This window comes from Orbicella franksi, chromosome 7 (assembly GCF_964199315.1).
Source record: "Orbicella franksi chromosome 7, jaOrbFran1.1, whole genome shotgun sequence".
In the NCBI taxonomy this organism is placed as follows: Eukaryota; Metazoa; Cnidaria; class Anthozoa; order Scleractinia; family Merulinidae; genus Orbicella; species Orbicella franksi.
Genome location: NC_138151.1, coordinates 13,312,692 through 13,339,252, shown reverse-complemented (window position 1 = coordinate 13,339,252; position 26,561 = coordinate 13,312,692). Strand labels below are relative to the sequence as shown.

General features: G+C 38.8%; 1 protein-coding gene and 1 pseudogene across 1 annotated transcript; both read right to left on the bottom strand.

Annotated features, from left to right (window-relative positions):
- Positions 1 to 2,223: 2,223 nt before the first annotated feature.
- LOC145493783 (multidrug resistance-associated protein 1-like) lies at positions 2,224 to 17,332 on the bottom strand. The gene is made up of 17 exons (XM_081473247.1): positions 16,926 to 17,332; positions 15,856 to 15,937; positions 15,322 to 15,448; positions 14,759 to 14,935; positions 14,426 to 14,593; positions 13,290 to 13,373; positions 12,800 to 12,881; positions 11,928 to 12,106; positions 11,170 to 11,682; positions 9,176 to 9,375; positions 8,760 to 8,886; positions 8,367 to 8,468; positions 7,742 to 7,888; positions 6,389 to 6,547; positions 5,532 to 5,698; positions 4,730 to 4,924; positions 2,224 to 3,750 (listed from the first exon to the last, which is right to left on the bottom strand). Exons 1-17 carry the CDS (start codon positions 17,152 to 17,154, stop codon positions 3,627 to 3,629), a joined length of 2,862 nt encoding a protein of 953 aa, XP_081329373.1. The 5' UTR covers positions 17,155 to 17,332; the 3' UTR covers positions 2,224 to 3,626.
- Positions 17,333 to 21,241: 3,909 nt separating this feature from the next.
- Positions 21,242 to 25,912, bottom strand: LOC145493785 (extracellular calcium-sensing receptor-like; annotated as a pseudogene).
- Positions 25,913 to 26,561: the final 649 nt, after the last annotated feature.

The window sequence follows — 26,561 nt, the reverse complement described above, 5'->3', positions numbered from 1 at the left end:
AAGAAACACATTCCACATTTCTCCACTAAACATTGCAATGCAAGTTAAAAGTTGTTCCAAGCCTGTACTCCTATGTCCGTGGCATGACGCCACTAACAGACCAATTTTGATATATAAAAATTCAGCCTAATACAATAGACCTCAGCACGAGGCTCTGAGTAATAAACCCCAATAACTCTGTAGTTATTCCCCAGAGTCTCGTACTGAGGTCTATTGTTTTAGGCAGTATTTTAATATATCAAAATTGGTCTATTATGTTGAAAAAATCTTTTTCTCCTTGTTGAATATTTTATTATTGCCTTTATCTATTATCGCTTGAACAACCGTGAAAAGGTTGGCAAATTAAAGTGCAACCTGTCTAAGCAGTCGACCATCTCGCCTTCGTAGAACAGAGAATAAAATAGCGGATTATCCTCCTTGTTAGAGCCATTGTTTGAATTCAGTAGAATAATGTAACCCTTAAATTTTGGGATCGATCATGGAGTTTGACAGCTGAAGTATTAAAGTGAGAATAGTGTGCGGCTGCTACTTGGTCCTCAAAGGAGCTACATCACGCTTTGCGCAATCTTGACAAAATTAGCTTAAATTTTTTATTAATCCGTGTTAATCTTCTCCATCCTTAACAGTCTTTGTTCCTTTATGGTTTGTTATCTTCTCTTTGGTGTTTTACTATCTTAGTAAACTACTATTTTCAGGCCTCCTTCAATGTAACCCTCGGACGTACACGGGGGAGGGGGGGGGGAGGGGTGGTTGCCACCAACCCTACAAGATATTTTCAAATTACCGTCGAACCTTCCGTAAGCGACCACCCAAAATGTCAAGCCTAGGTGGTCGTCTAAGGGAGGTGGTCGTTTACGAGAGCTTAGACCATATTGGGTCAAAAATTGGCCTCATTAGCATATGGTAAACCGCAGAGACTTACCCCTTGTTTTAAACGTTTTATTCATGTGAAAAGTCAATTTCGAGGAAAAAAATCCAGCACTTCCCAGTGAGAAATTTCCGTCTCTTGCTACCAAGGAATGCGATAATGTTATAACGTTTTATCATCCAATTTTTGTACTATTATCTGTCAAGTGGTCGCTTACGGGAGGTTAAAAACAAAAACAAAAACAATTAAAGTTTTAGCTCTAAAAGTGGTCGCAGTCTCTTACGAGAGGTAGTCGCTTATAAGAGGTTCCAAATATAGTGATTTGACTTGAAAACTTTTGGTATTTTGGAAAACTGGTCGCTGAGAAGATGTGGTCGCTTACGAGAGATGGTCGCAACCGGAGGTTCGACTGTATCGAAATGATGATATACTCTAGGGGGATAAAACTTTCAGTAGCTGTTCATTCCTCCTCTGCGAAAATTCTGATATGTCGTTTGTGTGTCTATCGGTTTTGACGTTGCCATGGCGACCGCAAATATCATGTAGGTTTTGCCAAAAATAAAATGTTTTGACATAATTTTGTATTTTTCCAGTTTTCTTCATGAAATTGCAGAAATTCACCAATTTGTACATGTTATAAGCATTTTAGCTTGAGTTTGCATTAATTTCGGTTATTTCTTGACTTTTTGAAAAAAAAAATAGTGAAAGGCCAAGATGGCAGATTCAAGAGGGCGGGTCACATGACGTCATAACCAAAACTCGTATCATCTTGCAGAGGAAGCTCAGGGTTATCTAATCAATTAAATTTACGTCGCTGTGCCTTAACAGAACGAAAACCCGGGGGAGAGGTTCCATCACCCCCTCCCCTCTTGTACCGAGAGCTAAAGGTAATTTTTTACGTGGACAAAATAACTCAAACTACTTGACTGAGCTCCTTTGTAATAGAAAGACTTCGTCAAGTTGTATAATAGACCTTTTAGGCGATACGGCGGCCATTTCGAATTATGTTGTTTCAAATAGCTATTATGGCATGCCCAAGGGGCAAATTATTTATTTGCCCCCTAAGAATCCCATTATACCTCTATGAAACAATATAATTCAAATTGGCCGCCGTATCGCAGAAAAGGTCCATTGCGATGCCCTAGGGCTGACTCCCAAACCGATCACTACCCACTTAAGCGTGCAAAGTGCTACTCCTATCAATTTCAGAGCGGCTTTGCCACTGGTCTTTCACTTCAACCTTTGTTTGATAAAGAACAGCGGTGGAAGACACTGATTTGCAAACAATATAATGAGGACGACAGAACAACACAGCGGCTCTCAGTACTTATTTACAAAACTTAACAGAAGGCCTCAATGGGGTGCTACCTTTAACGACTTATGTTTAATTTATTTTGCTTACGGTTAACAGAAATTGGAATTTTATTACCATTGTGTTCAGAAGTCAACAATTAACTTCCATTGTTTAAAAAAGTTAATAATTTATTTTGACTTCTCTACAACATATTTAAGGTGGCCGAACACAGTTTTCAAGTGCCTATGCCTAATTCACCATTACTTTTAAACTATTTATGCTTTGGCACCCGTTTTTTGCAAGGGTCAAGGTTAACCACAGAAGGGTTTATTTTCGCATTTTGGCTAAGGTGTGTGCATTTGCCATGGCAACGGGGCTGGTAAACAAGGCTTAGAAAAATGGTTTTTGTTTATTTACAAAAAATCCAGTCGTTATATTTTTTTCATCATTTGCCCACTACGAATTGACATTAAATCCCGTCTGTCAACACTGCTCTAATAAAATTTTGACATAGACGATTTTCGTAGTTCGCCGTAAATCGTTTTCACTGCATGTTCTGTATTATTAAAAATTCCCTATGCCAAAATTCAGATTTTTTTGGATTGATCATTCACGTAGTTTCTGAACTATTTTCTTGCCAAATTTCTTGAAATTCTAACCATTGGATCGTTAGAAATCGGCAAGTTTCTGCAAAAGCAATTGGTCTCAATTTTTCGAGCAACCGCGCATGCCCTGCATTTAACTGGGTTCAAACAGTAACAAAGAAAACGCTGAGAATTGCTGGGTTCTTTGCATCGTTAGCTTTTCTAACATATCTTTGTAATAAAAGACTAAAGCTATCAATACACTGCGTTCAATAATAGAGAAAAATAGCACAGATAGTGGGGGTATTGAGTAAATAAAATGATCGCTCTATTGACGGCATGTTTGTTTTTGCAATCCTTGAGCGCTCGCTGAATTGCATCAGCAAAAGGGTGCGCGTAAACTGTGTTCCGCCACCTTAAGATTTTACGACCATTCCGGGACGTAAAAAATATTGTTTTAAGAACTGTAGACTACTATAGCTTTCAAGCCACAAGACCAGACTCAAGAAAGTCTTGACAACAGATCTAGAGACGCTCACTTTCGTGGCTAAAATTGCTTTTCACGGCTAACGGTTAAAAGTTTCTAATTTTTGCGCCTAAATAACGGATAAATTTTTGTCTGTTTTACGACTAACAGTTAACCCCATTGCCGGAACCTTCATAACAGTGAAAGTAGCGAACAACTTTTTCAGTTTATTTCGTCTTCACTTTTCGCAACGAACCGAACTCAGAGATGTAAGGTAAAGTAGTAATGTCATTCCCATATCTGAGCGAGATTAGTAAAGATGACGAACTAGTTGTCGTGAAAGATTTCCAGATGTCTAGGACCTGAAATATCTGTCGAGTACCACACAGAACCAACTGCCCCGCGTCACTTGTTTTAATTGATGGACAAAACGTTCAGCTTCGCGTTGCGTGTCATGTCGTAGAAGAGTCCTCGTTGTTCCAGTAGTTTGATTGGCGAGTCGAATTCCACGATTGATCCATTGTCAAGGACCATCACCCTGAAAATAAGGACCAAAGTATCTCAATTTTAAATTTCGGCTTATTTACCCTTTGTTTTAAGAATTATTAAAGACTTTTTAAAGGAGCTACGTCACGGTTTGCACCTCTTGAAAAGTTTAGCCTAAATTTATTATTATCTCTTTGGTGTTTTATTTCCAGTTAATTTAGATAATTTTGTACGTGGCCACAAAACCCAAAATACCATGACTGAGCTCCTTTAATCACAAAAAGAAATCAGTTGAATTGCTCCGAAAAAAGTACTATTCAAATTTGGAGTTCTACTCTTCAACGCTTTTCAAGTCATAGAAGCGTTCAAAATTGTTAAAACTTTGACCCTTAGCCTCGCTCCGTCCTCCCCTCTTCCTCCCCCTCTCGGTATAATGGGGGTTAATATTGATAGCTTCAATTAAATCATTTTCATTTTGCACGATAGAAGAACAACAGTTTACCCTTCTCTTGTCTGAAAACTATCATCAAATCTGAGAATTTATCCCTAACGGAGACGACTTGGGACAAGTCAGTGATATCAGTCCATTATATAGTGGGCAGTGTCTCCAATCAGCCCACATGGGCTAAATACATTGACACTTAAATAAAGTTCTTACTTACTTACTTAGCTTCTTTTTATGTTTCAAATTGAGACTGGCGTAAAATGTTTCTCAGAGGTGTAGCAGCTCTCGTAAACTTGTAATCTTTTACTTGTTAGCAGTTGTTATTGTTTTAGGGCTAGGAGCATTGTTTCTGTTGTTTGTTCTATTGTCCTCTCAAAGGGTATCAAGCCATTCAAGTGAGACCTTACGAGTTGCTACCCAACCCCCTTTCTGATGTATGTGTAAAGTGTACAGAGCCACCTTTTTAGCATATTGAAACAGAGGACAGGAGAAACTCTGAAAAGGCCTAGGGGCGAGCAAAGACTATTCAGGTCGAATTATTGACTTTCTTTGTTTGACGGCGAGTTGTTTAAAAGGATGTTATTACCTGTCATAGTCCATTATAGTGTTCAGTCTGTGAGCAATCGTGAGCACTGTATGGTCAGCAAACTCACGCCGAATCGTCTGCTGAATGAACTCATCAGTTTCCAGGTCCACCGCGGCCGTGGCTTCATCGAGAACCAGGATCTTACTTTTACGGAGCAGCGCACGCGCTAAACACACCAACTGCCGCTGACCAACACTGAAGAAAAATAAACAAAATATTGTGAAGGTTTAATTAAGCGAGGGAATATTTTGTCGCGCTCTCTTTAACGTACCCCTCTCGAAAGACAGATCTAATCGCAATTGAACGATGTTTGTCGACCATCTCGATTGCGGTTTTTGGCGCGATATAAAAATCCAGTCAGAGAGATTACATCTCGATATTTGATTAGATATCTTTCCTGTGTTGCAGAAATTTAGAATAATTCTAGCAAATTCAATTTACCATCGTTTGTTAGTTTAGTGTATCAGAGTGGAAACAGGAGTATTCAACATTTCAAGCCAACCGTGCCAGACAGGTTAATATATACCGGAAGTAAAATCTAAAAAAGGTTGCCACTGATTAATAATTTACGATAAAACAAATTTGTACCATCGGATGGCGATCAGGGTTTTTTTTTCGCGGAGGCGAAGGAGATTATTGAAAAAAATAACTAAATAAACCGACCGATCTTACGTTACCTTAACCCCACCTGCTTAGCCTAAAGATTGCCCGACGAACCCGACAGCGTAAACTGGAGTTATGCGTCCCTCAGATGTATAGCAAATATAATACTCTCAATCACGTGTCTTATCTAAATTTGTACCTCAAATTTTCTCCTCCCTCTGCTATGATGTGTTGCAGTCCTCCATTCAAACCTGAGACAAATCTGTTCAAGTGACTCACTTCCAGTACTTTCCACAACTCTTCATCAGTATACTTGTCAAACGGGTCCAAGTTTAGACGGAGAGTTCCAGAAAATAACACGGGATCCTGTAAGAACACGACATTTAGGCCCCGTCTATACTATAACGGAGGAATTTGAAACCAGAGGTTCCGCTCTGAAAACGCATCAAACGTTTTGCATCCACACTACGCCGTGGGAATTTAAAAACGTAACCGACGCAATCACCGATCATTTTGGATTTGTGCTTGAGAAAAACACGGTCAGGGAAGTCGCATGATATCGTTTGCGCACGACGTACATCGCGACATAGTTTTCGAAAAGCTCCGTTCTAAAAATGTTTCCGTCCACACGAAAACGAAATTAAAAAAGCCGGCGCTTTCAAATTCCTCCGGTTTGAAGAGCGTTTTCGAAAAGCACCATTTCCGTGACGGATCAGTATGGATGGTGAGCCTAACCATAAAAATAAAACTGCGTTTTCAGATTTCTCAGGCGTACTGTGGACGCTGCCTAAACCGGATCTTAATTTTTTTACGATCTCAGTTGGTCTCCCACTGAAGAATCACCCGCGAGATGATTCGACACAAAGAAGTTTATGCTGGCGTCATTTCATGATTGTTAATGTTGTTTACTGAAAACATATGCACGAGTTAGAGGACGTTTACATGTTAGTCCCTCTCTGGTCCCCTAAAACACGTTGGACCCATCGTTAATTATTAAAAATTAAGCCAGTTGGCAGGAAGTTCTGACAACATAGTTGGGAAATTTTTAACTCATACCTGCGGAATGATGGTGAGTCGTGAGCGGAGGTCTCGCAGTCCAATAGTAGCGATATCAACACCATCAATAACAATTTTTCCACCGGCTCTCTCCAGAATACGAAACAATGCTAAAGCCAAAGAAGACTTTCCCGCTCCTGTACGACCTACAATGCCGATCTGTTGAATGTAAGAGGAGGGTAGTCGAAAGGACACTATACAAAACTAATCAATGTTAACAAACTGAGGTTCTAGTTCTTGATGAACAGCCGTATTCTCATCACCTATCCCTTTGGTATTTATGAATACGGTAAGGAGAATCTTGATCTCGATCACCCTGGATATTGGTTTCACAAAAAGTACCGTAATAGAGCGGTTTTCAATTGAGTGTGGAAAGTAATCAGGCAATTACTTTGGTTTTGGTTTTGGTTTTACTTCGGTTTGAGATTGGCTGAGTAGTCTAATTGGTAAGTAATTAGTTTGGTTTTGTTTTTCCGACACTCAGTTGAAAACCGCTCTAGTTATTATGTTAGCTCCCGGGCGCTAATTTACTTTTGTTAGGTTAATCGAGGGCGCTTTTTGGAGAGGGGACGAAGCTTACTATAGTAACGGGGCGCTTGTTTTTTATTTTCAAATAAACATTTGAATGCAATACAGGACTTTGACGAACAACTACGGGGAACTTAAACTCAACAACTGTAACAATAGGGGCTCTTAGGTTCACAAAACTGCATACTTCATTATTCCAAGTCAGTATGTTCAATACGACGTTCAGATGTGAAAGCACGCTAGATTCTCGTCTAATCAGTCTATTCTATATATGTCGTTGTTTTGAATGCCACTTACCCAATGGGGGCACTAATTGAAAAGGGGTGATTCTTGGAATAGGTGCACTTAATAAATAAACGGCACTCAGTGGAGAGTGCTTATCAGGAGAGTACGCTTACTGGAAAGTGGGGCGCTAAATCGAATCATTACGGTACCAGACGAGCAACGCGGTTCAGTGCAGTATAAGGTGTATGATAGCTAACTAAATCATGAGTCCCAACATTTTAGATCGACTATCATACAGCATCGTAGTGCTGTGGCATCATGGACACCACATGCTATAACATTTTCAAATGCTTGAACATGTTGCACGAAAGTACGCCGTAAATTGAACCTCCGTTCGAATGATGATACTAAAATATCATCCAACATCATCCCAACAAGGTCGTTAAACACCGTTCAAACATTTTTTTTCCAAGAACTAAGACTGGGTGAAGCCTTATCCACAGGGCTTAGCTTGAGGGTCAATTCTTACCCTCATCATGTCTATTACAAATTTGCTCGGACGTGTTATATGGGATTTTTTAAAACATTGACCAACAATACCTTTTCTGCTGGCTTGATCATGAAGCTTATTTCCTTCAGCACCAAAGGCAGCCCATCTCTGTATCGCAGCTGGAAATTATCAAATAAGACTACTCCCTGTTGTGGCCAGTCACGTGACGGACGACTGTCCGGAATAACTCTCTCGGCCTGAAATTTGACGAAAATGAAAGTAAACACGTGCCCAAGTCCAGACTTCTCGAGCTTAATACACGCGCGTTATTCAGTTAATCAGTCCAGGTTCACTTCGATGCTAATCAACATTTCACGACATGTACGTACTTCTTGAGGAAGATGGCTGCTCTCAAACATAATTTGAGAGGCTCGGCGCTGCTCTCTGCAGAAGCACTTCAAATTCACCTTGCTATCACAGACACTTTGATCAACTTGTTGATTGTGGAGAAGTCCCCTTAGAGGAACGCTCAAGGAGAAGAAATATGGTTATTAAAGGAAAGATAGCTTGACGACATCCACGATATAATGTTTTACCGCAATTTACAATCATGTGGTGATTGTTAAGTTAAGATAGTTAAGGCGGTTCGTATTTAGGCTACTCGCAATATGGTAAATCAAGTGTTCTGTTCCCCGACTTGACTTTGACATTGTCTTTAACTGACATTATCTTTACCTCTGTTGTTATATTAGAGTATTCGTTGACTCTCTCAACTGATACCAAGTTAGTTTCCAGTTGACTCGACATTCGGATCATCCAGTTAAGCTTTTGAGTGATCTGTTAAAATATTAAAGAAGAGGTATTGCAAGCGAAAACTGAGTGATACAGGGACTTCCATATAAGAGCTACATTACACTTTGAAATACTGCAAGGGATCGGGCAGGTTGTTGAATAATTTTTCTCAAAGCTATAAGTCTTGGACACGTTAAGACAGATATCAACGGTTTCCATGATACGACGGCGTGAAGTTGAGTATGATGCGTACGCGTCCCTTTTAATTAAGCCTATAAGAAATCACACTTAGGAGATAAAGAGTTAAACTATTTGTTTGTTTGTGTGTTTGTTTACCTGAAGCGCATATGTCACAGAAAGTCCAACAAGACCTCCGCCAATCTTATCCCGGCTGATCACACCAAACAATGCCGCAAAGAAGATCAAACAATTCCCAATAAACTCCAAACGAAGAGACAACCATCTGCAATAAATAAATAAATAAATAAATAAATAAATAAATAAATAAATAAATAAATAAATAAATAATAAATTAAATAAAAATTAAAAATACTTTAGTTAAATTTTGCCATGAGCAGAGTCTAGCAAATGAGTCTAGCAATCAATTATTGTTCCGAAGGGCTGTCCTTTCTCTTTCCTTCAAATTCGTGCATGTGATCCTATGTGCCTGTTTTTCTCCCTTTCCTTATCGGTTACTGTCCGTAGTTTCCATGTTGGTATCAAACTAACTCGGTGCTTAAGGACGAAGTTACCTGTTAGCGGAGATAGATAGATAATACGCAACTTGGTTTTCGTCCACTTTGCGATAATTATCCCGGATGAAGCGCTCCTGTTGTGAAAATGCCCGGATGGTGCTGGCACCGTTGATCGTTTCTAAGAAATGACTGTAGATTGGTGATCGGCTCACTGACTCGATCCTTCTCAGCTGTCTCGATGAAGCAACGTACACCCTCTGGAGTGAAAAAAAAAACATTGCATTTTCTCTTATTAGCTGCATGACATGTTAAAAATTATGACTGGAAATTAGGGTAAATTTAGCTAAACATAATCGCTTTTTTTTCCGGGGGGAGGGGGGGGTGGTGTCTTAAGTAAATTACCTCAATTACCACAATAACCCAACGTAAGAAACATTAAAGGGAGGTATAGTTCTCGTAAGCTAGTGATTTCTATTTGTGTGACAGCTGTTACTGTTTTAGGGCCAGGGGCATTGTTTGAGTTGTTTGTTCTGTTGTTTTCTTGAATGGCATCGAGCCATTCATGGGAGATCTTGCAAGAGCTGCTGTCAGACCCAAAATTTAGCATCACAGTTGTTTATCCTACCAACGACCAAAATCCCACCAGATCGCGTTGTTATCATTTTCCCGTAAAAGTGTGTAGATAACTTAAGCGTTTACTCAGTAAACCTAATAATCGATCTTAATTGTTCTGCAAATTTTTGGAAAGCAAACAAACCTATCTTGCATTTTCTGTTTACCGTAATAAATGTGGTACTAAATTTCTCCACTAGCAGAAAATCTGTACTTTGTTGAATCCCAAGACTCGTATTCCAAAAGGTCGTTAATGTCTTCGAGTTCAATTTACTCTCTCAGTTCGTACAATTATGTCTTCCTTGATTAACATCGGAAAAACATTATTGTACAAATCGCGAGAGTATCAAAGCGCTCCTGAAAAGGTTGATGGTCACTGCTTCAGTGTCACGTTTTGACTACTTTTGACATTTTTTTACCTCTGTTGATCTAACTAATTTTAATACAATACGCGCGAGAGGTGAAAGTTGACAAGGTAACAGGCTACAGACTACAGACTACTTCCCTGATTACGCTAAATGAAAAATTAAATAAATAATTGTACAGATGAATAGTTACTATAAAATATAATATTTAAGTGAGCACCTGTAGATATATGTATCATTGGATTAAATGGCAAAAGAAACCTACGATAAACGTTTTTAGCTCGGGGGGGGGGGGGGGTTGGTGCCTCATTTTAGCCAATGTACTGATACAGTTGAGAATTCTTGGTTTCAAATTTTCAGGTAGTCGCGTGAATATGAATGAACAGTTTTCAAATGGATAAAAGAACAATTCTCTTTTTGAGAATACCACGTGGTCTGTAAAGGGAAAACAAACCGCCTAAGCTCAAAGGTCTGAGAGGATGTAACCAATGACAATAAGAGAAATAGCAAAGATTTCTATAAAATACACCACAAAGCGAATTTTTCCAGCTAAAAGTGGTGAAGACAGACCTAGCCCTGGTCATGCTTCAGTTGAACAAACACCACTTTAAAAATCGCTTTTCTGAAGGTTATTTCCAAAAAAGGAATGTCAGCCGCCATATTGTGACGTCACTGCGCATCTGCAAGTTTTCATTTGCGCAGTTCGCGGAGACCTAAACATATATTTTGGATTGATTACTGTATTAAACGAGAGCCTTTTTCGTTTAAAGTAAAGCGAGAAAGCTCAGGATCCGAGGAAGACTCTCTTAAAACTGTGAATTAGGAAGGTGAACAAGAAAACTATGATCTATATTTATGCTACGAGGAACCTACGATAAAACTTCGGGTGAATAGTATTTGAAAGCTACATGTAACAAATGGTACGCGACTCGATGAGAAGAAACTGTTTTAGATGTATTTGGCACTGGGATTTTGCATGCACACATGTACTAGGCTTGAGCTGTCTCAGCGTTTCAGAGAGCTTGCGTGCCTCACATTGCTGCGGAATAACGTCTTTATCATATTTTCCCCTACCTGAAAATAAAAGTACAAAGCTGCTAACGGAGGTACAATACTGAGGAAGAGCGGTGTAGCGTAACTCACAGCAACCAGCATGCCGAGGACATCGAAAAACATCTGCAAAAATGATCTCAGGCAAAGCGGAATTGTCACATCAATTCCATAAATATCCTTCGACAGCCGGTTCATTATTCGTCCAAGAGGAGTCGTATCAAAAAAAGTCATAGGTAGTCGCAAGATATTGACTATCAATTTGCGATGAAGTGTTCTGGACGCTTTGATAGCCCCCCAAAACAATGTCAAGGAATACATGAAGATGAAAAAGGACTGCCCCGCTCCGATGCTTCCATAGACTGTCAGATAAAAGTCTCTTTGCTGATTAGTTGTGACTTCTGCGGAGCTCCAATAAGCCAGCCATATTCCCGTGCCAACAGAGCATGCTTCCATGACCGTGAAAGAGAACAAGGAGAATAAGAACCAGTGTACTCCAGTGGACTTGATGTATGACATCAACACTGAAAATTTAACCTATTGAACAACAACAAAGGTGGATAAGTTGCAAGATTAATGTTTTCTATCGCAAGATCCCTGTAACTGACTGTTTTATAGAACTTCCAGAGGCAATTTCCGTTTGATCTATCACGTCTTCATATCTTTCTCTGCAGTTTAAGTATATGATCTTTCATATATTCACTTGTACTACGTTTCTTTGTTGCGCAAAAAGAAATACAATGCAAATGCAAAAATACAATCTAGAGTCCAAGACAACTTACCGTTCCAGTTTCTGATGTTTCCTCTGTGATCGTTTTTCCAACATTGCTTTTCTCTGATTGCTCTTTTTTGTAATTTTTCTCCGAGGTTTCGTTTTCCTTCTTTTGGTCAATGTTAATGTCACTAAATAAATCTTCGAGCACTTCTTCGTCTCCCTCGCTCTCGTCGGAAACGTCCGTTTCTGTTAGGATCAGTAATATTTTTCGACTTCAATAAGAACTTCCAGCTCAATTGAGAAGTCACAATTTTTCTCACAAGTGTAAGAACGTCTTAGAGTTTGAATAAAAATCTATTAGTAACGCAATTGACTAAATGACTTAATATCCCACTAACCAAAAGACTGACGCACATCGATACAGAAAAAGGCGCGGCAAGCAGATGGATGGATGGACAGCCTTAACCAGTATAGAAAAATCAAAGAGCTAACATCGAGCAACAAATATTACCAGCAGCGTAAATGATGTTCTAAAACTTAAACCTGCAGGACATATTCGCAAAGCTCTGATTCAAACTGTTAGTCAGGGAAAAGTTACTCATTTAATGGAAAATACCTCAGAAAGAAATTTCAAACAGACTTACATCAGATTAATTTCCTTCAAAGCTTCTTTTTTTTTTATAACAACAGCAAAACAACAACAACAACAACAACAACAACAACAACGACAAAAGGTGTTATTTTACATTCTTAACTGAGAAAAAATCTACTAGAAATAGTAGCAGCCTTAAATATAATAATACAGATATTGTGACTGTTTTTGCACAAACACACAGCCGGTGGTCCGGCAAGACTTAATTTCTCCTGTTAGCAATTAGCACGTGGCAAAACAAAAGTCTCATTGTCCTTTGCAACTTGTAACCACTTTCAAACACCCACCGGAAGTTTCCTCCGAGCCGTACGTTTGGAGAAAATCCGCAAAAGCGCCCGAGTTTTCTAAAAGTTCAGTGTAGGTACCCTCCTGTCGAAAGGAAACAAACAAAGAAACAAACAAAAAAATAACGAATAAATACAACACAAGTAAATGATAATAATGATAATAATAATAATAATAATAATAATAATGATAATACATTTTTATAGTGCTAGTTATATAAAATATTCAAAAGCGCTTTACATGTCATATAAAAAGTATAAAAGGTTTCATTACAATTAAAAAATAAAATATGCTATTACAAGGCTAAAAAATGTAAAACTTAAAAATAGACACCGAACGATTTTAGACTTTAGACTTTCCACTTGAAGATTAAGAAAAAAAACAACAACAAAACAAACAAACAAAAAAGCTGAACTCGTTTACAACTCAAAGAAAAGAAAGTGATTCCGATAAAGTTATTGCTGATGCAACGACTGGCTAAGAAAACAATACCTCAGAGACAAAGCCGTCTTGAAGGACAATAATGTGATCCACGTGAGGTAGAAAGCTGATGCCATGCGTCACAAGGATACGAGTCTGGCGGTGGAGAAATTGCATGATTGTTAGAATGTTTCTTTAGGCTGCCAATTGACTAATTCCTCATTGCCTTGTGCCTCAAGTCTTCGTGCGAAACCATTCATTTAAAAATGTGTTTCCCCTACGGTTATATTTTCATTTTTATATGAAAGGTTTTGTACGCGCGAGGAGTCGTTTTAAAATAGAGGCACAAGGTAACTCGGAAGTGGACTATTAAAAGGTTGAAGAAGGGGCGACACTCCGGCACAGTTTTGTATCCGATAATTTAAACACCAGCCAATGAAATCGAAAAATTGAGTCACGTGAAAGTCTGCTCTGTTTGTTGTTCGGGTAAAACAATGAACACCCTTCATCATGCCTGCGGTTTTTATTGAAAGTAACGAATTACCAAGTAAAAGAGTACATTTGAGACAAACAAGCATTGTCCAGCTCGTCCATTGTATGAGACACTGCTTAGAATTTGGGGTACTAAGGAAACAATAAAATGAAATAAAATTTTGTGAAGTTTTACTTTTTCAGGGGCGTTGTTAATTTGAAATGTCGAAAAATAGTTAAACAATACAAGTCAATACGAGTCCAAAAGGCGTGTATATATTGTTTGGACTATTGCTAGCTTTGAACCAGAAGGGGGAATGTAATCGGTTATAGGGGGATGTATGTGTTTATACGAACATCTTGCGGCCACCAGCTTCAAATTTGCCCCTCACGCAAGTTTTAAGCGAAAGGCGCAGTCTTTGCAATCACAATTGCCCAGGTGTTGCGCAGTTAAGGAACGATTGATTCCTGGCTCGGGAACTCTTTCCCTTAGCAACCGTTTTTGGACATGAGCGCACGCTCCGTATCCAGGCATCGCTATGTGGTTCGCCCAAGGCTTTGCTCCCCTCACCCCTCTGGTGTGGAGTTATGAGTAGAATAAACCGTCGGAGCGTTATGAAAGTGTAAGCTGGGAGGACATTTCTTCGAAATTTAACTTCATTTCTGTCGTTATGCATAGCAACGTTGGACCCGCATTTGACATAAACGTTCAATGCTATGTGTACGCCGTAACTTACCTTCTCTCGGAGCATTCCAGTTGGTCCGATGACGTTTTGAAATAGTTTCCTTCCGACATGAGCGTCCACAGCACTGAGTGGATCGTCCAAGAAGTAGATATCAGCATTGAAATATACGGCACGTGCCAGGCTAACTCGCTGTTTTTGACCGCCACTGAGGTTTATACCCTGATGTATTATGTAACAAAAGAAGATGAAACGTGAAAAGTTTTTTTTTTTTTCGTAAAAAACGTCCACAAGTCCCATAAAACTCCCTTATCTATCCCTCCTTTATCTATGTTATGGTTTGGTTTCTATTTTCCTAACATAAAAAAAAACAAGATTATTTCTCACCCTTTCTCCAATTTCTGTTGAGTCACCAGCAGGAAGAATTTCCAGATCTGTTCTCAGAGCGCACGCGTCAATCACGTGCTCATAACGAGCGGAATCAAAAGCTCTGCTGAAAAGGATGTTATCTCGTACAGTTGCGTTTTGAATCCAGGCCTGCTGGGATACATATGCCACAGAACCCTGTAAATTAAAGAATCAGGCAGTTGTCCGTTATTCCTTGCCTTTATAATGTCTAATTATCGCTTTTAAGCTCTTAACTTAAGAATGAAAGTTCAAGCCATAATAATAAAGCTGATCAAACCGCAGTTGTTTCAGGACAGAAACAATAACAGTTACTTCTTTTCCCACGTCGCGCCTGGTGCCGTTGCATTTGGTCAGTACATGGCAAAAGAAATCTTTCGCGTAATGACATGAAAAAAGTACGATGGAGGAGTAACGTCTGTGGTTCAGACAATTGCTGCCCTGCCATTATCCTTGAGGACTCAGATAGGTAATCATCCAAATTATTTAGAGGATCGTACAGATGCAGTGAATGGATACACAAAACAATACTATAAGCTACGTACATCCACAAATACTGCTCCATGTAATTTATCCGTTTCTCCAAGAAGAGAAGATAGCAGGGTAGATTTTCCACATCCAACTTGACCGACAACGGCGACAAGTGAACCGCTTGGAATATTTACATTGATACTGCAACAAACAAAAAAGAACACAGAGAAAGAAAACAAACGTCAAACGTTTTCGAGGAGACTAGGCAACTGCAATTAAAGCTAGTATGACACTTTTCAGACGGTTTCAGAAACTGTCGATAAAATGATTGATCATTACATATTTTCTGTCCGGAGAAGTAAAGTTACAATACAATATACTATTTTTCAAACTGTAAAACATTAGAAAATTCAAACATAAAAACATCATTGTTTTCAAAACTGACAATTAATGGCTATTACGGTCTTCCCATTTCTGGCACTGTTTTTGTATTGCAAACCTTTTATTTAGGATAGACAAGGTCAAAGTAATCAGTTTATAATTGAAGCCCAGGTAGCCATAATCTCTCTTAAATCCTTTTCAAGCTGTCCTTATGAACATTTCCTCACCAATGAAGTTTTGGCGCGTCTTTCTTATTCCAGCCGAACACTCCACTCCTAACGCTGACCATTCCTGAGGTAAGTAAGGTAGCTGTGAAAGAGGATTAAACACTTTATTATCATTATTTTTCATCGCTAAATGGCATTTAATATATGGCTTGTGTTTTTAGCCGATATAACGCGCGCTCTGATTGGCTAATTCTAGGCATTATTCTCTTGTTATGCCCACGGGCCAATTACTGGCCTGCGAAACAAAGAAAAAAGCCACCCAATAAAAAAACATATTAACCTCGGACGTTCGGTCTTTACGGGAAAAAGATTAATACGGGAAGCTCGATTAATACTGCAACGTCTCGGTTTTAGATTTTCTCGTAAAGACCTCACTCTCGGTTAACAAGCAGTTGATAATAACCCAGATAACAAGCCACATATCAACTTATTTCAGTGTACTACTTCAGCCGCCTCACGCCTTAGCGGGTAACTATGGTAGACAAAATTTCACCCAAATTCCCAGAATAATCTTAATTGTCTGTAAGTTCTGAAAATGGACATCGCTAAAGCAACAATAATTATGTAACACTAAACTTGGGAAAAGTACACTGAATTGCTCTCTAATAGAACAAACAGCTAAAAAACTATTGAAACAACTCTTTCGTGAACAGACGGTAAAACAATCTTGTCTTAGTTACCCCAGAGCCTACAAAACGTATCTACAATTAAAATTGACATACACTAGGGGTACGGGCTTCTTGAAGTAACATTACAGGTTAAAATGCCAGCAAACAATTACAAATTGGGTTCGCAAGAAAGTTTTCGCTTGGCCATACTTAATTGTGCAACATAATAGCCTCTCGTTGGAACGCCGTAGCACTCAGCTTTTTCCCGGCCAACTAAGGGCTTTAATTACTCTCTGTCTTTATTTTAAAGTGAAACACAACAATTCAAAGCCTGCAACGACGTTTTCCCAGGTCATGAGAGTAAAAAACAGTGGCTAATTTAAAATACGTTTTGGTTCAAGTAAACGGAAGGAAAGGATTAATCTCGAGATGCCTACAGGTTACCTATTTCTTCATTCTTACGTGATTTCCTTTGGACACTATCGGGGTCTAGTTCCTCCAAATCTAAAAACTCTTCTAGGCGCTTGATGGACACTCGGGCCTTAAAACAGAGAAAAAAAAAAAGCAGCACAAGGACGCAAGTAAGCAAGACCCCTTTGGGAAAAGCCTTTTCGGTTTTCCTGACAAAGTCCCTCTGTGAACAATGTAAACTGGTTAAAAGGAACCCTTTAAAGAGAGTATGTACGTTCATTTTACAAATTAGACTGATCTTAAGATGTATTGGCCATGCCGTGTGAACTCAAATCATTAATTTATTTTGCAGTGAAGAGGAAGGTAGAATATGACAAGCACTGAGAACAACTGTATTAGTAACCTCAGCCAGGCTGCAACACTCTGGCGTGGCCGTAATTCAGTGTTCCGCTTGTTTTTTCAGCACTCACCTGTATACACGATGCAATCACATCTGGAAAGAACCCAAGGGGAAAACGCATAATTCCAAACAGCGAAAGGGCTACAAATGCTTTGGAAGCGGTTAGGTTGTGACCTGTGAGAACATACACTGCAAATGTTGTGACAGCGACCTGAAAATGAAACAATAAAGCATGGAGATGAACTGAATTAGAAATTCAAATAACGTTAATAACTTTGGTAATTTTTAGGACCAGTTCCTGAGGGAGGGAGGATCGGACAGGGGGAGCTGGCTTTCCACTTCTTTTACCTTTCACCTCGGTTTCCGCCCCTCACTTAGTGGTTGCTACTAATTCGTGCTTTTTTTTTAATTCAAAATATCACACAACATAGCAAAATACAGTATAGTAGTAATAAAAGTTAAAAACTTTTAAGATTACAACTAAAACTATTGGGTATCTATATCTAGAGAGTCATATTTAGTTTATTACTTGCTCTACGTACTATGCGCTAACTTTGTTGAACAAAGGTCATTTGTTATTATTTTTTATTTTTGTTCCTAAAGCTTTTGAACATCTGTCATCTGGGAAAGGTTTAATTCACCACATGATACTTACCATGGTCGGTGAGCTATTGTAAATCAAGGCCAATAGGCATTTCCACAGTCTGGATTTCAGAAGGAACTTGAGTTCCTTGGCACGCTTAGATTTGATTATTGACAAGAAAGACTCTTCCCATGCGTAAAGCTTAAGGACCTAAGTGGAAAAATTAAGTAGCAAGAACATTACAGGAGAATTGAAAATGCATAAAAACGCTAGGATTTGTAAATGGTGAATACATTCGACAAAAAACAGCAACAACAAATAGGTTTATGTTATATTCGAATAAATTAATATGAATGCAAACTAAGCTATCCAAATATTAACTTTAAATACATATTTTTGTCGACGTAACTAGCTAAATTTAGACTACAGCTGAATTGAAATCTTGGAAACTTTATCTACAGCTGTTTTATGGCCTTTTTTTTCAGTACAAGAAACTAGAGCTGTTACAACTCAAAAAAAAAAAAGTTTAAATGTTGTTGTTTACAGTGGTCAACTGGTTAAAGGCCTCAATTTATTGCATGTATTTTAATGATGACTTTATTACACACAAAAAATGTGTCAAAAAGCTGTTCGATGGTTACATTTCTTCAGTATGTAACTATTAAAACTTACTAAATACTTAATTCAATCTGAGCTGCTTATGCGTGATTTTGAGAATCCTTTCAAAGTACCTTGATTCCGCTAAGCACTTCATTTATTATCTTGATCCGTTCATCCTTCTCTAACATTTGCTTCAGCTAACCACAAAAGTAAAGAGAATTGATCAGCAACATAAAAGCAGAACACCTTTTTTTAACCTTTTAACCTTCATTAGATACTTAAAATACTTCCAGTATCCGTTGGCGGGGAGGATGTTGTGGTTTGCTATGTTGTGGAATAGACTATTTTACAGTTGTCTGCTCAGTGACATGGCAGCGAGGCTAGAGTTGACCTTGTTTTGATACAGACCTCACTGCTTTTGTCATGTAAATGCACCTAGTTAGCATCAGAACAACTTGTTTTACACAACAAAAGCAGTGAGGTCTGTATCAAAACAAGGTCAGCTCTAGCCTCACTGCCATACAAAGGCCAGGTCACTGAGCAGACAACTGAAAAATGATCTATTAGACAACTTGTAATGCCAAGAATTATTCTGTACGTAATTTCAATATTGAATTGCTGTGTTGCGATATTCTCCACATAATGCAGGATGCAAGTTGAAACAGGAAGGACAAAAAAAACAAAAAAACAAAAACATATCCTTCACAGTTTTCCGACCCTTTTTGGGGAGCCTGACTGTTTCGGAAACTAGCTGAAAAAAAGGGTTCCTCCATCACAGGTTTCGAATAACAAAGTCATGGTAAAATGTAGTAACATCGTAGTGTTCGGCAGCCCCCTGACCCTAGCACCCTATGTACCAACAGCCCACCCTATTTTTATTTAACCTGGTCCACCTATTTAAAGGGCGAAAAACAGTATTCACAAGATAAATCACTATCCAATGGACAACTGTCAACAGCAACTATGATATCGCGCTTTATTTGGTGCTGCTGTTGTTGTCAATGTTGTTGTCGCTATTCTTTTTTTCTATTCTATGCCTCCTTACAGATTTCCGCAAATTTCCTCGACGTTTTTGGCGTACCATAAATGTAATGTGACTTCATTAACTGATCTCATTTAAGTGTACCGTCGAATAATACCTGCAGCTTATTGATTATCCTGCCAATCAAAAAATTCAGTGGTGTGAAAAGCACCAACACAGCAAGGCCAAAATAAATCGACCACCCCATCGTGCGATGCAGGAAATAAAGCGACACTCCAACTTGGAAAGGCGCCGACCACACCATGTTTATATATGTCATTACATCCATCAGCCTTTGCGCATCCACTGACATCAAGTTTACAATCTCTCCCGCGGTTGACTTTGACCGAGATTCGTTGCTCAATACAAGAGCCTGGGGAACAAGAGATAATTTACATTTACAATTTTAGCTAATGATACAGACATCTTCTACTTTACAAATTATCCCACAGAACTAAAAACAGCTCTTAATGAAGAACTTGGAAATGTGTTCAAATACCGTGCATCAAACAAACTGTCAATTATTATTATTTTTTAAAAAAACTATATGGTTATAACTACACCTAAGAAGAAACTTAGCATTAAGATGACCATATGTGATATTCAACAAAAATCATAAATCAAATATTTCGGTACATTTATAGATGAACATGGGATGCTCACGGCTTAAGCATAATAACTGCAAATTGACGAAAAAAGGCAACCTTATTCAAACTCAGATATTTTCTCCATCAATACACTCAAACTAGCTGTATTATACACTTTTATTATATAGACACGCGTGTTTTACTGGAAAATACACCACTCGCTCGTAAAATTCATACGAAACCACATTTGGGACTCGAGTGGCGTATTTTCCATATCATCACAGTGAAGATATCGATGATTTCACTGATATCAAGTTTGTCTCTTAAATTGTACTTAAATTCGTTGGTGTATGATCGAAACATCTTCGGGTCTTCCCCGAAAGTCTTCGGCAATCTTCGGATATCATCGGAAAATTTCGGAAAATGTTCGGCGACGTTCGTATGACCTTCGGGCAAGTTTTGGAGAATCTTCGGAAATCTTCGGAAAATCGTCAAAAACGCCGTCATCAGTATGTCTATACAATAAAAAAAACATCACACGTTAGTTCGAAGATATTAATTTTATGTTCTCGTGGCAAAATCAATATTTTCTTGCCACTCGAACATAAAGTCCATATCTTCTCGCCACCGTGTAATATCCTCTCTATATATCCATATCTAAACTACGGATCAATGAAATTAATTTTATCTCGAGTGCACGAAACACATTTATTCGGATCGGAGAAACATGATTGAACCAACAGTATAAAATTGCTATTTTTTTCCAGCTGAGGTTTTCATATCAGTTTGTATGCAGCAACTCACCACGGTTACGCATTTTATTTTCAGGTTGGTACGATCTTCTTTTTTTTTTTTTTTTTTCTCGTTAAATAAATTGAATGTTGTTGACGTTGTTTAGTGTTGGTTGGAGGCTCTGCTGTAGACCATATTTGTATTTCAGATATTGGACTGGAAGTAGCTTTCAATGGAGGCTCACGCGGGGGAATATCATTAAAAAGAGATAGATGTCATTTGCATTTGAAAAGACTCCGCGCATTAGCATCAGTAGCAAGCAAGTTCCAGTACAATACCGGGAATACGAATATGGCCTATCGTTTAAACCGCACTCCTACACTGATGAACACAGAACAGGTCTTTCAGTGCGTTTTGAACTATATCACTCTGAACAAAATTTAGCCCATTAAAAAAACAAAAACAAAAACAAAAAACAGTAATTAAAATTTCTATAATAATAATAATAATAATAATAATAATAATAATAATAATATACCGACTAACTTCTAAACAGACATTGCTTGCAAAGTCGGGACTTTTCGCATGTACTCTATCTCTAGTATTTCTCAGCCATCCAAGGAGAAATTGTACGATCAAACGATAAGTAATTTAATGAGCCATTCCCAGTCTCACAGTTCTAGTGCTTAATCCTTGAGACAAGTATAATCAGCAAGATAACTATTTCTCATGTTACTGCACAAAGCATTCCTAGTTTGTTCCATCGGTTAGCTAACCTTCTTAGTAGGGTTGGACTCCAAAGTTATTTCGACTTGAACTACAAGCAACTAACAACAAATAACGCGGATCAGGCAAGTATGTTTTACTTTATTTTTCGTCGAGTGTTATATTTATGTATCAGAGTAAAACTATAAGAAAAGCAAGATATAATATTGCGATTAATGTTATGTTTTTTGGTTCAAAAAGAGGGAAGGGGTTCGGGTTTCGACGAAAAACTCTGCTTAGGTTTGGCCCTACTGTATGGAGCTGTGAAATATGGGATTCACATGCAGAGAACTTGATCCAAACGAGAACTGAGTTACTTCTTGGCGTATACTAGCTAACGTATTTAACTCTGGCTTAAAGAGAATGATATACATTTTTGGTAATAATATGCAACAGATGAAGCCGTAAGCACTCAACAAGGTTGTTACACAGTCCACGACAGTCACATACCATCCATCCATTGAGAACTCTACTGGATGATAAGCTAACACTGAAAACAAAAATATGTACATCGAAAATGCTATTCGTTTTGCCTCGCTGAAGTTTTCCGGAATGTTCCTTATCTTAAAAGGAACAAAATGCGGAAAAAAGTGTTTGAAAGAGAAGATATGAACACGTTAACAGGAACAGGGTTTTACCAACTACCCAATTATACGCGCGACACTCGATAAAAATATAATGTTCCCTTAGTATGTGTTGCTTTATGATAGGCGGATCCAGAAGCAGCCAGGATAGTAACACAAAGAGAAGCAGAATGTGCATAGTTATGATTATCACCCCTTGCATTCTGTTGGTAAGAGAATGTATCACAAAACACTGCGTCAAGGGAACTTGAAAAGCGCTGGAAATGCGCATAATTTTGACCAGCAGAAATGACAGACACAAGCTGTAGGTTATGTAGCGCCATGGGTAAATGATCTTACAAATTGCATCTGTGGGTTCAAAAAGATTGATAAGTACCAAAATTAAAAGCAATAGAATGCTCATCAGAAGGACAAGGCTAAACTCTCTATTGGACGCTTTGACAATGGGAGTATTCCAGAATTTACAAGTGACAGCGAATGATAAAAGGGTGACGATTATACCAAGGGCAGTAAACACAAGAATGACTATTCCTCCTGGACTGGAAAACTTCAAGTTGGCCACCGGTAAATCTGAGCACTCTGTCCGAGCCACATTGGATTGCTTCCCAGCTGGGCATTCAGTGCAGCTTTCCGAACCAGGAATCGGGTTAATTGTACCTCGAGGACACGACACACATTGCCAACAACAAGGCGAAGTTATGGATTTTCTGGTTCCAGCCAAGCATTTGTCAACGCATTCAGATTTCGGAGGTCCACCAGTTAGAGTGTTCCAGCGAATTTTCTCGGAAAACTGTAACCGCTTGTCTTGCTCCGCACTTTCTTCCCATTTTCCGACTACAACTTCTTTTAATCGCTTTGTATTTGCTTCTTGCACTTGCTGGATATTGACAATATCATAAAAAGCAGTTCCTCTACCGCCAAGCTCATTGAAAGTTATATTTCCGGTAAGTCCAACAAAGTTAACCCTAGAAAGAAGTCTCTGCATGACGTTAACATCACTGCCAAGTTTCATCAGGTAATCGTCACCTGTTGTTATGTTGAAATCTTGAGCCAAGATGGCCAAAGCATGGGCCACAGAATATACAGCGTCAATAACGTACGGGGTATAAGATATACGCAAGTTTTGGACGAAATCACGGAGGCAGGGATCCATTTTCATTTCATCTCCCTTACTTGATGAGCAATTTTTTATCTGCGATCTAATTTCACCCCACCATTCCGGAAAGTATTGCTGAAGTGCCGTCATAGTTAAGCCTTTTCTGTGTCCTTCAAATCGCGTGTCATAGAAATTGTGCGGTTGGATTCCAATGGATCCAACAAGGGTTGAAGCGCCTGGCTGTGCCAACGACGTGAATGCGTCGCTTAGGATCCAGACCCGTTCAGTGAGGTTTTGCCTGATCACTTCACTCAAAAAGTACTTTTCATAGCTGCCGTATAGCCACAAAATGACAACTCTGATATTTTCGTGCCGTCCAAGTTTTGTGACAATATTCCTAATACTCGAGAGCTGACTTTCACCTGGAATAAATTCCGTGAAAGCCACACAAAAGGAGTTGTTTCTGACTGCAGCTTCCTTCACTATTGACCACAATCCACTTCGTCCAAACGAATCATCTTGTCCCACAGCAGCTACATAAGTCCAATTGAAATGCTCTACAAGGTCGGCCATAGCTTTTGCGCGAAAACTATCTGAAGGGGCCATTCGAAACAAATGTTTATAATCATGTGAACGAAGTTCAGCACTCGTCGCTGACGGACTTACCCCCGAAGCATTCAATGTTTGAAGAATCCCAGCAACAACAATTGCCGTGCGAGATTCTGTCGGGCCAATGACAGCCACGATAGATTTCTTCTTCATGTCACTCTTTGTTACGTTTGTGTTACAGTTGTTTTGAACAAAGTCGAAAGTGATTTGAGTTGCCCTCGGCAAACTTTCGCAATAATCTCGTATATCGTAACCGAGTGTTATGTTTGGAAGGAGTGTTGAGTCATTGTTGATCTTTTCAATGGCGTATATTATGGCCAGCGTGCGAGCTAAGCCTGACGTGAAAAGCTCGCTGCATTCGCCCTCAGATGTTCCCGGCAAATGGACAGGTACTTCTCCACCTAAAATAACATCTCCCTCCCTATATGGCGCCTGTACCAAAGCGTACAAAGCAAGCCAGTAAATAAAGAAAGGCTTGTAATTCTGCATCCTTGAGGTATAAGAGGTTTCAGTTCACCTTCAGTTATCGATGACTTGCTCTGTGCAACACTGTTTTACGTTGGTATTTGCCTTAGCACGTGGCAATGAAAATGTACTTTTCTTTCTATCGAAGCCTTCTTGCTCTAAGTAAAACATCACTCAGAGCCGGTGTTAATTCGATGGTCCAAATAGATAGCTGACACAAGAAATGCAATTACCGCGAGAAATCAAATGTTCCAACGTTGGGTTTTTAATGGTTTTTATCGCTAAACATCCAGCTGTTTTGGTAATGTTGCAGAGTAGTAGCTGTTAATTGTGATACGACTTGTTGGCATAGAGAGTGATCAGCGATAAGGTGAGATATCGATTCGCGTGAAATGAGTCCTAACTAGTGCGTCTTTTTTTTTTTCTAGTTTCAAAAAGCAACTAAAAATTCAGGAGTGCAAAAATGTTAATATGTGTATAAAGGCACCTTCGAATTTAATATGCTTTTAATTATAATTAATCTCAGGCTGAACGGAAATTACTTTTCTACCCCGCAAGCCTTACTTATTGTTCTTGGGTGGCTTGTTTACATTATTTAAAATTGAGGTAAAATAGTAATCAAACGAAAAAAATTACAACCCGAATACTGCAGTTTGAAATAGTACATCAAAGCGTAATCAAGTATGCAATATAGAGATGTTTGGTTTTTAAAATAAATGCTGTTGTGACGCACACCATGCTATTAGTAATGACAGCTTACAAGGGAAATGTGTGCCATTCGGACTGAGTACAAAAACCTCTAATATTTGGAGTGGGGTTTAAATTAAAATATTTTTTTGTTGGTTGACTGGTTGTTGGTTTGGCTCCTGGTTCGCTCGCTTGCTGGCTCAGGTCGCTTGTTAGTTCACTTGCTCGCCATTGTTCGATCGTTCTTTCCATCGTTAGATTGTTTGGTCTTTCCTTCGGTCTTTGGATCGTATATTTGCTTCGCCGTTCGCTCTTTTGTTCGCTGAAATTTTAAGGCCCAATCAGCTAGTACCCAATCGATCTATTCCTGCTCAGTCGGTTTGCGAAAAAAATCACGTGACGTGACCGATTGACCGAATAACAGAATCGAAAGTCACTCGTAACGACAGAAGAGACTATCTAATTTTCACAAGGCGTCGGGGAGACCGCATTGGACTTCCCAACCGATGAAATTTGCCTCCTTTAGCTTCCTTTTAGGAAATGAGTTCTTTTCTAACCGAAACGTTTGCTATTGTTCTGGAGACAATGTTGCCACTGCTATAAAAAACGTGGATGATTACCTGTTAATTTTGCAATTGTCCAAATTTACCAGTTTGAATACGTGCTCAAGTTAACAATTTAATTTCGGCAGTTCCGTGTGCAACATATTTAACAGCTTACAAGTTGGAGAGCAGTCTCCGCAATTTTTTTCGTGTTATCCCTAAACATGTACAAACAGATTCCATTCTAATCACCAAAGGAAACAAATCTAGATTGCTAAATATAAGATTGGAAGTCCAACGATGGAGACAATAATAAATAAACAAGAAACAATCAAAACTAAAGTGTGTAGGATGGATGTTCTTGTTAATACTCACCTTTTCATAAAGCAGTCCAATAACAGAGGACCGCACTCGCATGCCAAGTGTGAACATTATGTGGAAATACTGCTGGAGGACTAACGACTGCAATATGGCTGACACAAACATGGACGCTGCGTATACATAGCCTCTCCATGTTTCTTCCGAATGGTTTTTGTCTTCTATGAATTCAATTAACATTCTACCGAGAGAGATATATAAATCCTTAGGAGATGTACTCCTAACATAATTGGACATCATTTGCAAGTAAATGTATGAAACCCAAACACAGTATAAGACTGCATATCTTCACCATCTACTGGTACAATATGGACGTACATGACTAGGTAGCGGTCGGCTTGATAGCTCAGTTAATAGATTCACTCCAGCGGGAGGGCAGAGGCCTCGGGTGGGAATCTCGTTCAAGCTTGATAGATGTTTTAGGCTTTATTTATGTAACTGTCGATCTTGCGCACATAACTGCGATGCTCCGTCTTAAATTAGATATTATTGTCAGTGGAAAAATGATATTTCCTTTTTTCCATTAATTGCATAAATAAATTTAAATACAATTTGAACACAGAACATTACTCTATTGTGATTGGCTGAAAGTCGGCAAGTATATCGTTAATTTTTCATTTGCGCTGCAGTGCATATTG